Source organism: Gopherus evgoodei, chromosome 10 (genome assembly GCF_007399415.2).
Source record: "Gopherus evgoodei ecotype Sinaloan lineage chromosome 10, rGopEvg1_v1.p, whole genome shotgun sequence".
NCBI lineage: Eukaryota > Metazoa > Chordata > Testudines > Testudinidae > Gopherus > Gopherus evgoodei.
The window spans coordinates 28,411,787-28,430,331 of record NC_044331.1 but is presented as its reverse complement, the minus strand read 5'-3'; the positions used below and the strand labels follow the sequence as shown (position 1 = coordinate 28,430,331).

The 18,545-nt window shown below is 41.3% G+C and overlaps 1 protein-coding gene across 5 annotated transcripts in view; it reads right to left on the bottom strand.

The window, feature by feature from the left end:
* CHRFAM7A (CHRNA7 (exons 5-10) and FAM7A (exons A-E) fusion) overlaps window positions 1-18,545 on the bottom strand; it is an 88,414-nt gene that overhangs the window by 13,289 nt on the left and 56,580 nt on the right. For all 5 annotated transcript variants that reach the window (XM_030578901.1, XM_030578900.1, XM_030578902.1 and 2 more), the window contains one exon: window positions 17,923-18,032. In XM_030578901.1, coding sequence (XP_030434761.1) covers window positions 17,923-18,032 — 110 coding nt within the window. The remainder of the gene's footprint in view (window positions 1-17,922; window positions 18,033-18,545) is intronic.

Genomic DNA, 18,545 nt, shown 5'->3' with positions numbered 1-18,545 from the left:
CAGTCCTTATTATTGTTTCAGCTTTTAATCTAGTAGTGCTGTGAACTAATATTACTATTAGTGCTGTTTGTAATGCCTTAGATCAGAGGTCATCAACCGGTTGATCGCGATCAACTGGTCAATCCTGGAGCTTCTGCCGGTCGATTGCGATCTCTTGCCACTATAAGCCTGGTGGCGCAGTGGGGCTAAGGCAGGCTCCCTGCCTGCCCTGGCCATGCGCCGCTCCCAGAAACAGCCAGCACACCCCTGAGGCCCCAAGGAAGTGGGGAAGCAGGGGTCTCCCTCTGCATGCTGCTCCTGCCTGCAAGCACCACCCCCCACAGCTCCCATTGGTCAGGAATGGGGAATTGCAGCCAATGGGAGCTGCAGGGGACAATGCCTGCAGAGAGGGGCAGCATGTGGCACCATGGGCTGCAGGGGCATGATGGCCACTGCTGGGAGCGGCATTGGGCTGGGGCAGGCAGGAAGTCTGCCTTAGCCCTGCTGCGCTGCTGACCAGGAGCCACACGAGGAAAGTGCCTCCCAGCAGGAGGCCGCACCCCAACCTCCAGCCCTGAGCTCCCTCCCAGAGCCTGCACCCCAACACTGTGGCCCAGCCTGGAGCCCCCTCCTGCACTCAAACTCCCTCCCACTCTGACCCCCTCACCCGCATCCCAGAGCCCACACTCCAACCCCCTGCCCCAGCCCAGTGAAAGTGAGAGTGGGTTGCACTTAAATTCAAAAAGTGATCTTGTGCATAAAAAGGTGGGAGCCCACTGCCTTAGATTATCAGTATAGATGCAACTGTTATTAAGATTAGGAATGAATTAGTTTCTTTCATTTGTTTTAAAGTGTTGCCTAATTGCATATTTGTGTGTGTACAAAAAAAAATTATTGCCAAGAGATATCTCAAATACGTTTGCCCTAATATGAGGAAGTTCTACAGCTTGTTTTGTACATAAGGTCACTCTACATAGTCACAGTGTTCCCTTTCGGCCTTCGACTCTGTCACTAATGATTTTCTTAGGAAATACACAAGCTAGAAGCTGCTATACGTAACATATATTAAAATGAACCAAAACCAAAAAACCCCACTCTTTGTTCCTGAGACAAAAGTTTAATGGATTAACTGCCTTAATTCTATTTATGTTATCAACAAAGATTTTTATGCTAGTCATAACAGGAAATAGCTACGTATTGTTGACTGTTTGGGCTGGTTCCAGGCCGCCTCCTTTTTTCAGGCTATTAAATGAATTTGAGGTAAGTGGACTGATGAGTATTTGGTTTGTGCCATGTCTTTTTGTTTGTAAATTATGTATGTGTGTATAACTGGTACATTTTAAAAATCATGAAGTGAGGAACCTACTGTACAATCCAGATTCTGAGGCAGCTCTCAGCTCATGATATTTCCAAATGTTTGGGATGCTCCAGTGACAAGGTCTGTAAAAGTACCACCTGAATGGAACATCTTACAAGGGTTTGAGGTGAGACTTTCCTATTACCAGTGTCCCACTAGGGATTCTTTTGTTCTATATATGTGCAGTACCATAGTACTATGCTGGTAAGTAACCCTAAGCCTAAGTAACATTCACTGCTCATTTAAACCAAATTCACCCCATTTGGGTAAGAATTTTTGCCACTATCAATTACAAACCAGAAGCTTGGTGTAAACAGCTTAGGTACAGGGTTTCCTATCTATGGACCTGCACCTGAGAAAATCCCAGAAAACAGGTGAAATTAGCCTGGGCCACAAGGAAATGCTGCCAGCCCCTCTCGAGACACTGAAAATAGGTGACAGAACCCTCAGTCATCTGTGTCCATGGCACAGTCTTTGCTTTAGCTGATCAAGAAACCTACGTTATCTACAGGATGGTTTGAACTTGATAAGGCTCTGCTCTCCCTGCCTATTAGCAGTTTAGATTCTTCTCAACTTCAAAAACAGAATCAGCAAAGTAGGCTTTGGATCTGAGCTTGGGTGAAGGTACAGTATTCATGAGCCGGAAGGATAAGAGGCATTGTCAGTGAGTTCAGATGCAGAATTAGGGAGGGCTGTGGATTGAGGGATGTTAAGGAGGACTAAGGTGGATAGGGAGTATTAGGAAAGGGTTTGAGTCTAAAGGACTCCAACACAGCAAATTCTCCATAATTGAAACTGAGGGTGAGAGGAAGCCATGCACCTTTCTAACACAGACCCACCAATCAATACTAAGAAACTATTTTTATTGCATGCATTGTTTTTAACCAATCTGTCTACTAAAAGGCAAAACAGAATTATTTTGTATATACCATAGATCGAAGCATTGATTTTGTAGATAGTACTGCAATTTAGGTCAGATATTCTAGTGAGGATTGGTAATTGCGTTGATATATTTTTGAATACTGTAACTCAGTGCAGTCATGGAACAAGGCAAGAAGTGTTTGATTAGATATTCTCAAACCACTGTATGCTTCCCAGTAATTAATATATTTTAAAAAACTAATTCTGAATAATTTGCAAAAGAGAAAAAAGCGCCAGATCTGCAAGAGTAATTTGACCAACTGTGGTTACATTGTTTCAAGTTACGAACAGAAAGTTTACATATTAACCAATGTAGTTGTCAGTGTCTTTGAAACAAATTAACATGAAGTCTGAAGACAGGAACAGAGCTAAATTTTGCAACTGTGATGTGCATGGATATTGATTAGAGCAGTGTTTCCCAAACTTATAACGCTTGTGTACTCCTTTTGAGACATTTGTCTTACCGGCGTACCCCTTCTCTGGTGAAGAAATTATAACACCCTCCTAATTTGTTTCATTCTGGATTAAATGTTTATTAGAAATAAATACAAAATTATATTACATACAGTTGAAACAAAACTTTTAATAGAAATAATAGTTACATATAGAAATAGTACTAATAATAATTAAAATAATAGAAGCGAATCAACAGTGAATATATGGTGAATTCGTATCATTCTGAAATTAAAATAGGCTAGTGAAGAAAGCATTAGTTTTAATACTTACTATTTCGGTACTGAAAAATTTTCAGTATAAACCAAACTATTGAGTGCAAGGGATGGAACTGCTTTTGACCAGACACTATCGTGGGGATTTCTGGCTCACTGTTTGTGATCTTAAGACGAAGATGGGGCTCCATATCAATAAGACGATTTCATTTTTTTGTTTTGATGCCAACCAGTGCAGAGAATCCAATCTCGCACAAATACGAGGTGGGAAAAGGCAGAAGATACTTGACAGCTTTGTCCGATAGAGCTGGATATTCAGAGCTAACCCCCAACCAAAATGATGTCAGTGTATTTTGCTCAAATTTTGTTTTCAGGAAGCTATCTGAAGCCAACTCCAAGAGCTGTTCTTCTTCTGCAGCAGAGAGGCTATTTGGCAATGTTTGAACATTGATGATAAAAGGGTTCCTTATCCATTCAAAGGTACCGTCTGGTTCAGGGAAATACTTACGAAGATCTTTCTGCAAGCTTTCCCAACACTGCTTCATGGTTTGCAACACATCACTATCAAGTTCGTTAGTTGAGTTTATTACTAAGTCATGAAAAGATGGAAAGGAATCCAGTTCATGACAACTAAGACATTTATGCCACAGTTTCAATTTTGCAACCATGGCATTCACTTTGTCTGGAATATGGATATGAGTTTCCCTTGCAAGGATAAATTGAGATTGTTTAAATGAGCAAATATATCTGCAATATATGCTAGTTTGCACAGCCATTTCCAGTCGTGTATACGGTATCGCAGGTTAAAGGTTTCATCTAAAAAAACTTGCAGTTCTTCTCGCAGCTCAAACAGGCAATTCAGAACTTTTCCACATGAAAGCCAATGCACTTCAGTGTGAAATAGGACTTGTGTGTAATCACTACCCATCTCATCACAAAGCTGAGAAAACAGCTGGGGGTTCAGAGGGCAGCCTTTCACAAAATTATTTTCACAGCTTCATCTAGTACTTGCTTTAGATCTGTCAGCATGGGTGGTGAGTGCTTCCATGTGAATGCAACGAGTCAATTTTGCTTCTGGCGCAACAGCTTGAATAGGTGCAACAACTCCTTTCTTTGAACCAATCATGACTCTGGTGCCATCCATGCTTATTCCAACACAATGACCCCAATCCAAGTCACTGTTTTTAATAAAGTCAAAAATAACTTTAAAAATAGCTTCTCCAGTTGTATGTGTTAGCATAGGTTGGCAGAACAAAATATCATTGTGGACGTCATTATTCAGCTCATATCTGACAAACAACAAAAGATTAGCTAAATTCACAACATCAGTGGATTCATCCGCTTGCAGTGCATAGTAGCGACCCTTTTGTACTCTTGACAATAATTGCTGCTTTACGTTTTTGGCCACTTCTACGATGAACAGTGTTATTTGAGAGGGAGACACGATCTATAGCTTTGCTAGCCTGGTCTCCAATCATCACATTACTTTGGCTGCAGGTTTTACTAATGTCTCGCCAATCACTTCAGCAGCTCTGGACTTTGCAATTAAGTACGCCACACTCTATGAAGCTTCCAAAGCTTTCATATTTTCACCTGCTGTCACATTATGAATTGTTTTCAGGGACTTTTGGAGACCTTTGCGCCTATTTTTGAAGAATTCTACAGGTTTTCTCTCGTACTCTTTGTTTGCTATCGAAATGGCGTTTTAGGTTGAATGGTTTTATACTTTCATTTGTGAAAGTCTTGTAAGAAATCACACATAGTGGAACAGGCTCCACCTCATCACCAGTCCACGAAAATTCCAGTTTAAGATATTCTTCAACATATTTGCGGGCTTTTTTAATTTTCTTTGCAGCTGATACATTCAATAAACTTACAGATGGTTCATATGGTTCACTAATTTTGAACCATGTGAACCATCTGTAAGTTAATCACAATTGTCTGATGTAGTCATATCACTGCATTTTTCAGCATAATTATCACTAACATTTGTATTTCCTTCATAATTTTCTTTTGTACATTTCAAACTTCCTGTTTTTAGCCAGCGATCCATTTTAAATGGGTTTAACAAAAACAAAAGGAGAAATTTTGTATATTAATACACACCAAGTATGTACTTACTACGATCTTTAGATTACTATGAGTAGTTATTCACTTTTATCTTTTATCTGTTAGTATGACTTCTGCACATGCCGCAAAGGCAAGTGTATTGTCGGAGCTGCAGTAACGCACACACGTGCTTTGCGTCAGCACATGAGCCGATTTTTACTGGCATGCTGTTGCCAGCCTGGTCCCAGCTGCCGGCCTGTGTGAACGGGACACCCAGCCGGCAGCAGGCTGAGCCATTGGACAGAACCCCTGGTCTGGGGTCCTGGCCGCTGGCCTGGCTCAGCCCATTACTGGCCTGGGTGAACGGGACCCCCGGCTGGCAGTGGGCTGAGTGGGGCCGGCGGCTGGGACCCTGGGCCAGCAGCGAGCTGAGCGGCTCAGCTTACTGCCAGCCCCTTGCCATCCAGGGTCCCGGCCACTGGCCCCACTCAACCTGCTGCTGGCCTGGGTGAACCCCTTGAAACCCTTCCACGTACCACCAGGGGTACACGTACCATGCTTTGGAAAACACTGGGTTAGAGAATGTGTTTTCAGAGAAATGAAAGCAGAAGATGTAACTCATTCACTTTAAAAGAAAAAAGGCCCAGTTCTGCACCTCCTATTTACTTATGCAAGTAAATGCACTGACATCAGTAAGGGATGCTGGCTGAGGCCCAAACTAATTAGAGTTAAAAACAAACAACGCTGTGTAACATGAGTGAGGACATTGAGGTACATAAAGGAATATTAATTTACTGGGCCAGATTCTAGTCCTCTCTGCCCCGCCCCCGACCCCCCCCATCGCCCCCTTGAGGCTAAACCATGCACCACACAGTTATTCCTGAGGATCTTAGCCTGCCCCTCTCCCCCTGATTTCTGGGAATTTTGCATAGAGTAAAATTTTCTAAAGCATCAAAGTGACTTAGGTGCTTAATCCCATTTTCAAAAGAGACTTGAGTGCAGAATTCTGACTGAAAATCATCAGTGGGATTTAGACTTCTTACTGCTTTTTAGAAATGGGACTAAGGCACATTTCAAAATTCTACCCATAGTCTAGATTTGTAATTCCTTTTTGAAGGGCAATGCTTCAAATTGAGATAGCTAGCTACTGTGTTTTTCCTAATGAAGCTTCAGAACTTCATCACAGGTATCATCATGTTATGGATATAATAATATGTTCACGTATTGAGGTGCGGAAGAATGTGAGTTTTTTAAGAGGTGCAGATACTGATTGGTATAAATTGAGATGAAACAGCTCTTGGCTTAAACACAAGGGCAGTTTTGACATGGAGGCATCTACTCAGAATATGAATAAATTTAATGCAGCATAAAACTGTGGTGCACATTCCAGTGATGGGCTCCTAGGCTGCAGGCAAATGGCTAAAGAGCATACTCAAATGACACTGACTTTTAAGTACTATGTAAATTATCGGCTGCATTCACTGGCAGCCACTGATGAGCAAGGAAAGGAACTTTCCAGGTTACTTTAGTTTGCATGTGTGTGGAGCTAAAATAGAACACCAGGACTCGAGATCTACCACTGCTCAAACACAGGCCTCCTATCTGTACAGCAGACAGAGTTGGACTTAACAATAAATATGCTATTTGTCATTGCAAAAGGAAGTAGGTATGCCAATGGAATTACTACATTCACCCTCTCCATATTGGGACTGCAACACATACTCTGTGCGGTAGGCCTGCCCCACAGATGGCCATCCTTGGAGTACGGGTGAAGGAGAAAAACTCTTGCTGCATGAAAGGGAGCTTGGCTCCATACCAGCTCTGCCCAGGAGACTAGGGGACGAGGGAAAGTTGGTGGTATCCTAAAGGAGATGAGGACTGTACTCAAACTCACAATGGAGACATGCATGAACCAAGGTCTGCAGTAGCAGTCGCAGTGAAGCTGCCAATAGCGTGCCACTGAGGTGATTTGGATTTTTGCTCCCTTACTCCCTCACACAGTTGACTACATATTAAAATATGTTTTGTATCCTGAAAGCAGATGGTAAACGTCTACAGAACAAAAAATTATCACAGAGTAAAAAAAAACTCAATTGTGGTTGAGACTTAATTAACATGGAATGATGAAAATATTGAAGTCAGAACGTTGTAGCTGGAAAATGATAATATCATTAATAAGCACACCTCACTAATATGGGTGTTACAGTCTATACCATCATGTTCACCATTTTTGCACTACTGTTCTATGATAAATTTGCACAGTCTGCCTTGGGTTGATGTACAGTAGAACCTCAGAGTTACAAACTGACCAGTCAACCATACACCTCATTTTGAACCAGAAGTACACAATCACACAACAGAGACCCAAAAAAAGGCAACTATAGTACTGTGTTAAATGTAGAACTACTTAAAAATTAAAGGGAAGTGGCATTTTTCTTCTGCATAGTAAAGTTTCAAAGCTGTATTGGGTCAATATTCAGTTGTATACTTGTGACAGAACAACCATACTGTTGTTGTTCAGACTTACAAACATTTCAGAGTTATGAACACCCTCCATTCCCAAGGTATTCATAACTCTGAGGTTCTACTGTAGAAGTTTTAAAGAGACATGAAGGCTTAGAATATCAGAGTTGGAAGGGACCTCAAGAGATTATCTAGTCCAACCCCCTGCTCAAAGCAGGACCAATCCCCAAATGGCCCCCTTAAGGATTGAACTCACAACCCTGGGTTTAGCAGGCCAATGCTCAAACCACTGAGCTATCCCTCCCCCAGTGTGACTGCAACTGACATATTGGATGCAACGACTCTATACAAAACTAGTGAAACAAACAACGTAACTTCTGAAAGGGAGAAGGGGAAATCTAGTTGTTACACACAGCAGGGAGGTGTTTAATCAGAAAACATATGGCAAAGACAGGAAACAAAATCACTAGCAGCTATCAGAAAAACAAAAGAGTCATGTCAGCTCCATGGACAAAGAATGATGGAAAAGCCTCTTATCTAGCACATAAGAACCAGGAAAACACATGTACAAAGCAGATATATTGTCTTTCCCTGAGCTGGGAAATTATATACCTACACCTGCAGCTGACTGCAGAAAAAGACAGGAAGTTAGAGACTAAGGAGCAGCCATCTGTCAAAGCTGTGGTAGAAAGGGTGGCTAGCTAGCGGTGCTAAATGGCATTGCATATCCTAGAAGGCATATACTTAGGGACCAGGAAGGGGCTTGGCTATGGCCAGCCCAAGCTGTGAATCACTTATGCCCTGCCCAAAAGCATACAGAAGTCAAAGCCAGCCGGTGCTGGAGGAAGCTATACGTTTCTAGCCTGCTGCTCCACTGAGCATCCAGCAGACATTGTCCCGTCATATCACCTGAGTGCTGGCACTGCATTCCCCAAACCCTTTGTACGCCCCCGACCCTCCAGAGTCATAATTTGGCCCTACAGGCAATTTAGCAATAGTCTCAGGTGTGACTGCATTAATCAGAATTTTAAAAGATATCACAGGCTAAATTCTGCTCTCTGTTACCCTCTGATGATCTGCTGATTTCCGTGGGACTGCAGGAACACTACACAGGCTAGAATTTGGCCCAGTGTAGGCAATCAATCTGATTGGGCCCCTCCTCTCATTAAAAAAAAAAAAAGTATGTAGTCAATGGGGCAGGTTGTGGTATTTACATTGGTGTAACTAAGCAATGCCGTTGATTTCCTCAAGGTTCCTCCATAGTTACAATGGCATATCCAAGATCAAAATCTAGTCTTATGGCCTAGCCCATGCTGCCAATTTGCTACAGTAAGTTTTGATAAAAGCAACAAAGACTCCTGTGGCACCTTACAGACTAACAGACGTATTGGAGCATGAGCTTTCGTGGGTGAATACCCACTTCATCAGATGCAATTTTTGATGTATCTGTGGGATGGGAAGGGAGCTAAAGAGGCCAGAAGACTCCTTTAAACTAAAGTGAGATTCTGCTACTCTTTAAAACACTTTTAATAAAAATATTCAGGAACATAGGACTTGCCCGCCCAGATCAGCCTCCAGGTCCAGCTAGTCCAGAATCCTGTCTCTGATTGTGGCCAGCACCACATGTATTGGTGTAAGGCACTCTCTTCCCCCCCCCCACCCCCGCGTCCTGCACCGATGGCAGGTGTGGGATAATCTGCCTGCTCACATAGTTCCCATCCTGATCGCTAATACTGAGATATTGGCTTAAACTCTGAAGGAGGAGATTTAATACCCTTCCAAAAATGTTATTTATCTTAATAATTCTGGATATTCTTGTTATCCATATGCCTAATCCCTTTCTAAATCATACTAAATTCTTGGTCTTAATTTCCCATGGCTGAGAGTCCTAATTATATGTTATGAGAAAAAGTATTCCCTTCTTAATCAGTTCTGAAATTGCTTCTTTTTAATTTAGTGGAACATATTATTGTGTTATGAGACAGAGTGTTTGTTGAATCTTCTGTAACTAACAGTTCAAGACACGGTATGAACTATCAGCAGAAGTTATTTATCTGCCTTCCCATAACTGTTGTTTGTATTGTGGTATTTTTTTTAATATGAAATGTTTCTTGGAATGTGAGTCATAGAAGATACATAGGTTTTTGTCTGTTAGGTAAGAAGAGAGAGAGATTAAAAATTCATTGAAAGAAAATAGAAGTATGGACCTAATTTTTAGAACAGCCTCACCCCCAGCTTCCATTGGTGCATCCAAACTCTCACTTTGGAGCACTAAGTAGGCTGTAAAAGCGGATGAAGGGCTTGTTCATTTCAGCAACCGAACTGTATGGGCAACCTTTAACTGTGCATTTCCTGGTTTTTCAGATGTTTGAGTTTTGCTCAACTCAGAGTTCTGCTGGGGATGACAGGCCACCAAGCAACTTCACCTGTGTTACTGTATATTTTTGCCATTGAATTTCCTAGTTTTTTTAATAGGAAAAGCTCTAGTTTTGGTAGGAACTAGTAGTAATTTAGGCAGCTGAACATATCATGTCTCTCAATTTGCATACTGAGCACACACATAAGCTGGACCCCATCAGCCTGGCTTTGGCACACCTTCCTTGCCACACTTCTGACCCATTCAATGTGTGCAAGCCTTCAACCTGGCCCCCTCCCCAATACTGTACCCAGCACCCCCCCCCCCCGCTGCCAGGAGGGATCACATCTCCCTGAAGTCCTCCTTCCCGGGTATACAAATGTTTCTATTGCCATTACTTCCCCCACCATATAACCTAACTGACAGACAGAGCCTGGAGCAAAGGACAACTATGTTACAACAGAAGAGTGCTCCTCGTCGTGTTTTAGAATGGTTGGAGGGTGCAGTTTGTGGCACAGCCAGTGAGAGAAATCACAGACAGGGTTTTTGTTCCAAAATCCTAACAGTTTTATATTTGAAAGAAAGATCTCTAACCTCTGTCCAGTGGACGTTCCCCATCTCTGAAAACCAGTGTAGTGTCAGAGCTTGTAATGTTTCTGTATCATACAATAAACATTTTTGGTCAGCCATTAACCTTCCACTTTCCCAATTAATTTTTTTTCCAACAGTTATTTATAAATTTCATTTTGTCACTGTAGCAAATTATTCAGCCAAATCAAACTTCTCAGCACCTGGACACAGTCCAATGTAGTCCAAATCTGCTCTCAAACATTGTATGAAGCGCATACCAGGAATAAGGCCCAGATGATTTCCTCCCAAGTGAATCATCACAATGTCCAGTATACCATAACCTCTTAAGGCACAATTTGGATGCTACCAACCAGGCAAAACAATGATGGCCAGTGCAGCCGACTTCTTTTCAACCAGTCAGCCTGTAGGCAACAATTCCCATGTCATGGTGTACTCCGTGCTCTCCCACAAACTTCTGCAACCTTATGGTCCAGAAGTTGTCCAGAATCCACACAGTGGCAACCCTGACAGCACCCATATTTCTTTTCCCTCAGGGTCAAGGACCTTTGCTATCAGTTCCAAATCTCCATGCTGCCTTTCCTTTCCAGATCAAGTACTAGCCAAAATACAGATCTTCTCAAACAACCAATCAAAGGCCTGCTTATCACCCGTCCTCATTTCCTACTCCCTCCATCACTGCAACCCTATCCCTGGCCCCCATTCCCACCCTCCTACACACAAAGCTCACTGTCTCCAACTCCTCTTCACCCAATAGAACAAAAATGTTGGTTAGACCGGTTGGTAACTATTCTGCTGTGTTCACAGTAAACCGCCTCGTAAATTAAACACACATTATAACAGAGACAACCTGCAGCAAGAAACATAAGTTATTAAATTGTTATTGCTCAGGCGCACAAAGGTTTGAACTAGAAATGTCAGAGGTTGTGTTTCACCGGGGCAATGGTGTCGGTATATTTCCACTAACTGCCCAGATTAGCATAAAGGGCCTGCATAGAAACCCTCACACTTATTTTCTTTTTTGGTGCATATGGAATGTAATAATTCCACACTATATATCTATGCAAACAAAGAACATGTTCTTAAATACTGTTCTCAGGCTGGATCCCTCAAAGATTTAGTGGGTGCCATGCACTCGTTTGGTAAAACTCAACAGATAAAGACCATTTTGACCACATTGATTCAACAGTGATCATTAGCTCTTCGCAAAAAAAACAAGCAAACAAAAAAAACACCTAAAAACTTTTTGGAAAATGGCTGTTTGGGAGAAAAGGGGGGGGCTTGTATCTCTGCAACACCTAGCTCAAATGACCCCAGTTTTGGATCACCAACCCTATCCTGCACCCTGCTGAGGCACGCCATATTTTAAAGGAACATGACTAAGCATGTTAATGTTAAAGGACTTTAAAAGGTCAACCTTTAAACAGAAGTTGTGACACCTCAACTAATGTGGCACTACCGTGCCAGTATAATACATATACCATTCCTGTTGAACTTGTGGCTGTCATAAAGGTGCTCTCTCAAATATAGACACAGAGCAAGGATATGGGGCAAAATAGCTATCACTATCACCTCCCATTCAGTCTTTCCCACTGCGAGTGCCACTGCTAGTAGAGGAGGAAAAACATGACAATACGGCTACTGCTGCTGGTAACAGTACACACTCTGCAGTTGCTACTAAACATCCACGCCTCAGAAATGGTTTGCAATAGATAGTAACATTGTCCATTGTTGGGTCTCAGTTAATGAGAAGTTCTGCTTGTTTCACTTCTGAGTAGACTGTGACAACCCCATAAGAATTCGGTGCTATCTGCCATCTTCAATCAAAGTACTGGCAAGCTGCATTTCAAAACAAAGTGGAGACATTTCTCAATCTTATGGCACAATGTACACATGAGTCCTGAACAGGCTCTAGACTGAAAAACAAAATCAGACAATTTCAGAGATAATTCTATAGCCACACTAAACATTAGATGATAAAAAATTATAATCACCCAACACACACAGATACTATATCATGCCAAATACAAATGTGCTAATCTACTGTAGCTACCAGTGATGTCCCCTGCTGTGTCAGATGGGCAGCACTGCAGCCAAAAGCTCCAGGCTGTGTCCTTTGTGTCTCCCAGGCAGTACACAGCAGGCAGCAGCTATCCTTGGCGACTCTGTTCTGCTAGTCGCTGAAGAGAAGGACTGGGCTATGGCCTTGCTCTTATTGCCCTTTCAACATCCAGTACACATGGTTGCTGCTGCAACAGAGCCCTTTCCCTCTCCCCCACCGCTCCCCAGTTCCTGATTCTTGTTGCAAAGTGGGGTGGAGGGAGGGGAGAATGCTTGTGCCTGCAATCGGTCCCACATTGTCAAGCATTTTTCTGTTTCGTTTGATTTCATTTCATTCTTTCAACCTCATCAGTTAGGCACCAGTTCAGAGACTCAGTCCTATTCAGTTCAACACTTAAGCATGTGTTTACAGTGAAGCAAGCTGTTCTGAACAGGGATGCACTTAAGTACACGCTGAGTGCTTCCCTCACTCCATTTCTAGTTTTTGTGCTATTCAAGGCAAACATTTTGAAACTCTAGCCCCATGTCCTTTGTTCTGAGGTACCATCCAGGAAAAAAAATGAGTATACAGCATACATAATTAATCTGAATATTTGTTATTTTCCCATTATATGTTGTGGAATGTATTTGCAAAGTGTGCAAAGACCACACCTGAGAGTGAAATGAGACCAGTGTTACTTCAGATGAGCAACACTGGTAATCAGAAGAGTGAAAACAAATGTCAACAACCTGGCAATATTAAAGCAAGCGTTTGGTTTAATCCTGCTCTCAGATACCGTATGCTGTCAAGCACTGCTGTAGAATCAGTTACGGTCCCTGAATATGCATGCCATGTATCTGATTCTACAAGACATGTGGAGACGCACATGCACACATATGCAATTTCATCAACACCACAAGTGAAATGAATATATAGACTGAAAATGCTATAGTTATTCAACACCAAAACAGGAGGAGAGAGGTTTTTAAGGTAAGTTTTGTTTGATAGGTTCTTTAATTATTTTGCCCTGCAGAAAACAATATTGACAATGCATTAGTAATTTTTGTTAGCATTCAGCAGATTTTGACACAAAGAGGAATGCTCTAGTCGGAGGCACTAAATTAAAGATGTTCCGAGTCTACAGATGGAGATTTTTAAATAATAGAAGCTGTTTTTCCTCATGCTCTCACCCATCTTTTATGGTAAATATCAGTCCTGCAACTTCCATGAAAACTTTTTAATCTATTCATTATTCAACAGGGAAGCAAACTGATCCAGCAAAGAAATGTTTAACACAAAAATCAGTATGGATGGATACTATGTAACATTAAAAAAACTGTGTATTATACCTATTTATGATTGTATGGTCATGTGACATTTATGACTATGGGATAAGAGAGCTAGCTGATAACATACGGCACTTATTACACACACACGCACACACACACACACACACACACTTCATCATTGGAAATTGTAATTCTGCTACAGAATTACACTGAGTATCAAATTGAATTTTTGGAGACAAATTTTCAAATATGCCATCTGAATTGTGCACACAAAATCTGCACATTCAAAATAAGTGACTGTACACAAACAGGTATTTGTTATGATTGTAGTTGGAGTGCACATATGCATGTATTACAGGATCAGTTTGGTGCCCAACTCTGTTCCCAGCTTGTTTATGGAACTTTTTCTTTAAAATGAGTGAGATAAAAGCTGTACGGAGAAGCTGCTGTATGGGTGTAACTAAGGGCAGAATCTGACATGTTGGATTTAGACGAAAGGATGGACAGCCCACTTACTTCACAAAGGAACTACAATAAAGCTCCTCTTGTTTCATAACAGAAACCTACACTATATCATACATGATGATGATCCAACATTAGCAGGAATGGTGCTCAACTAGCAAAGTCTACTAAATCCAAAAGCCATCAAGAGCTGTGACAATACAACTGTACAACAGAGGAGATTTTGCTAGCTAAAGGCTATCTTTTCCACTTTATACATTTTGAGTAGAAGCTTTAAAAAAATCTGTTTAAAACTCAGTCAACTTTGCTGTAAAAGTAACATATCTGAGCTCCTGATAGAACTTTGGTGACAGTAGCACTGAAATTACTGTTAGAATCTGTTCTCGCTTCTCCTGATATGGTTTGTATCCCTGTTCAGACAGATGGTCTCATTTTTACAGTATCATAGAGTTTTGGACTATATGAGGCAATTAGTGTAATCAAGGTAATTCTCAAACGTGTTAATATTAGTGAAGTGAAATAATTTATTTTCATAACACTGAAGAGAAATTTGAATTCAAAAGAGTAGCACTGGGTCCCATGGGGTTAAATTCTGCCCCATGTGTAACCCATGCAATCCTGTGGATTACACTGGGGTTGCATAGGGTATAATCAGGACAGAATATATCCAAATAGATTTACTTCTGCAATTCCAAACAGTCTTTATATTTCTCATAATGTCTCTTAGATGTGCATCTTGAATCCATGCATAATATATAGATTATTGAAAGAGCATCTCGGACTAATGTTATGTGGTGAAGTCTTGCCTTTCAAATAAATGACATGCTTTAACAGGAGTTTTTGTGGCACCTTAGAGACTAACGAATTTATTTGCGCATAAGCTTTCGTGGGCTACAGGCCACTTCTTTGAATGCATAGTAGCCCACGAAAGCTTAAGCTCAAATAAATTTGTTAGTCTCTATGGTGCCACAAGTACTCTTGTTCTTTTTGCGGTTACAGACTAACACGGCTGCTACTCTGAAACCTGTCATGATGCTTTAACACGCAGTTCTTACTGATTCTGAAACCTGCAGAAAAACTGACTATACACTGTTAAAGGCTAGCTATACTCACCGGTGTCAGAAAAAATGATAAAATAATACTTTGGGATTTGTTACACTGTGGTGATGCCTACTCACCAAATTATATTTCATGCGCAAAACAAACCCACATTTCATCTCCTACTACGTCAAGTATTTTTAGCAATCAAAGCAGCAGCACCAGTATTTAATCAATGGACTATGAATCTTGTCTTAACAAAATATTGAAGATTAAAGACCTTATTCTACGCTCAATTTTCACACAAAACTCCTATTAAAGTTAATGAGACTTCTACTTGATGGATGAATGAGGATATGGTATAGCTTTTTTTATTATTAAATAAAAAATTTATATGGCTTTTGGTTTTGCAGTGTATTTATTAATAGGTGATACTCCTAGTATTAAGTCCTGAATGTACTAGCATGTACTTACTACCGGAACACCATAAAGTAAAGGGATTCCATAGTTAAGGTTGCTTTGAAAGTTTCATTATGGCCTTATGGAGAACCCATCTAAAAATTAACTAAGTGATTTGTTGGAAATATTTTATGTAATATTTTTAAAGTTTCATAGTTTTCACAAGAGTTCATACAAAATTACTCTTGTACTAATTTTGCTGCAGCATCATAATTTTTCAGCCCGTTTCTTCAGCACAGAATACACTTTAAACACACAAACTGGCACTTGTATAGCTTTGAGTACATACAAGCATAAAATATGTTTTAAAAACTCAGTGGCTTTACAAAGAGTAGTAATGTACCATGTTTGTTATTAAACAAATCCCACAAATGAAGCTGGCAGATAAAGATGCAAGAGGAGGATTTATCAGTGCTGCCCAGACTCCCTTCATTGAGCAATTGGTAATTTCTGCTGCTATCTACCTGCTACCCTGAAAGAACTAAAGAGTCAACCGTTTAGAGAAGACAGCAGCAGTTCCTTTAATAGTATGCTAACATTTGCTATAGCTTGGGAGAGCACAGACAGCAGCACTGGACAGGAGAATGATCTTGCTGCACATTAAACAGGAAAAGGTGTGTGGCTCCTTTGAGGGCTAGAAAGTCAGTGACTTGCTGCGGCAACTTCAGCCCAGGTCAGGGTGCAGACACTGACACCTCTCCCCACCAAGTGACCAGAAGAGGGGAGGTCCACACTAGGGCAGGAGAAGCTCTCTTTTACCAGGACCAGGTGGAGCAGCGTCCATCCTCCCACCCCTGGGATGAGTTAAATACCAGAGTTTGTCATAATGTGCTCTGTGAATTATGCTAGTTGGTCCTCTCCATGGGCTGGGAAGGACTTTTTTCCTCGTTGGGCCAAGGTGCCATGGGGACTTTTTTCCTTCCCACAGCAGGTTGGAGGCTTAGTTGGGGTGAACATGAAATGGGGCGGGGACAGGCTGTGATGTTGCAACTCATTATGTAGGCATGGGGAGGATGCCAAGTGCAGGTACTTCATAGGAAAGGAATATAACGATTAGATGAAATGGATTGGTAAAGGATTTAGAGGAAGTATTCTTTAAAAGAGCAGAAATAGGAGGAGGTTGGGGCTCCTATGAGTGGTAAGGGAGGGAGCCAAACCCCTCACACCCTCCATAGCCGCCCCTTAGCCCTCATTTGGGGGAGTGTTGTAGGGTCCCAGCAGCAGGTTGGCTGGGGACCAGGATGGGTAAAGGGGGGGTATGTGTAAATTATACCATCAGGTATATGTAAATGACTATGGCATACCTGCACTGCACACTTTTATCTGCCAGGTACTCCCAGACATTTAGGAATAAAGCTGCGGATTAATTAAAGCACATCCGTAACCGGACAAAGAGTAAGAGCAGGCCTACAGGCAATCGAGCTCTTCTAGCTCAAAAAGTGACATTTCAGCCAGGAGCAAGGGAAAATTGTCCCCATCACCATCATTAAAGAGTGCAAGTAAAGTTTAGTTTTCTAATAATCATATTCTAATAATCTAATGATCATTCCCCTCTATTCGACATTGGTGAGGCCTCATCTGGAGTACTGTGTCCAGTTTTGGGCCCCACACTACAAGAAGAATGTGGAAAAATTGGAAAGACTCCAGCAACAAAAATGATTAGGGGGCCAGAGCACATGACTTATGAGGAGAGGTAGAGGGATTGTTTAGTCTGCAGAAGAGAAGAATGAGGGGGAATATGAGAGCTGCTTTCAACTACCTGAAAGAGGGTTCCAATGAGGGTGGATCTAGACTGTTCTCAGTGGTACCAGATGACAGAACAAGGAGTAATGGTCTCAAGTTGCAGTGGGGAAGGTTTAGGTTTGATATTAGGAAAAACTTTTTCACTGGGAGGGTGGTGAAGCACTGGAATGGGTTACCTAGGGAGGTGGTGGAATCTTCTTCCTTAGAGGTTTTTAAGGTCAGGCTTGACGAAGCCCTGGCTAGGATGATTTAGGTGGGAATTGGTCCTGCTTTGAGCAGGGGGTTGGACTAGATGACCTCCCGAGGTCCCTTCCAACCCTGATATTCTATGATTCTATAATCACACTGTATCTGAAACTTAAACTAAGTTTTTTGGTAAGCACTTGCATCATCATCTTTCTTGTTGTAAATTCCATAATGGTTTGTTTTCCATATACTGAATACTAGTACCCAACACCTAGACATTCTAAGGGAATAGTTATGCTTTCTTTTCTCAAAGATGTGCCTACCTGTTGTACAGAAGAATATCTGGCTTCCAAATCTGATCATCAGGAAAACGAACATTCTTCACTCCGGGATACTCAGACATGTTCCATTGCAAATAGTAATCTGTCCAATACTGACACAAAGAAATGTGTTAGTGTCACTTTTTTCCACTCATTGCCTCTCTCTAGGGATTATCTGGCCCTAACCAAAGAAAGTTTATTTTTATTTTTAAAGTATTATTTAGCTTCAGACAATGAAATATTTAGAAAGAATAACTTTAGCCACCTTGACAATAACACAGCAAAGCGCAAAAATTCCATTTTTAGTTCACAGTGATTGCATACAGCAGCCTACAAAAGCAGGTTCAATATGCTTGTATTTTATTGTTCATGCTGTCTTGAGCACAAAATTGGAACAGAACAGATTTTTTTTAAATACTAATACGAATTCCAATTACATTTTGCTTCTGAGACATAACTTGGATAGTTCCTTTTGTTAAAAATTATTGGATTATGTAACCATTCAGAGGCATTTTGGGTATAGCAGCCAAGAGTCTCTACTGATAAGGGTTACACTACTGAATTTCCAGCCTCTGAAGGGAACAATGCAAATCTACTACAGGAGAGAACATCTGCAATCAAAGAGT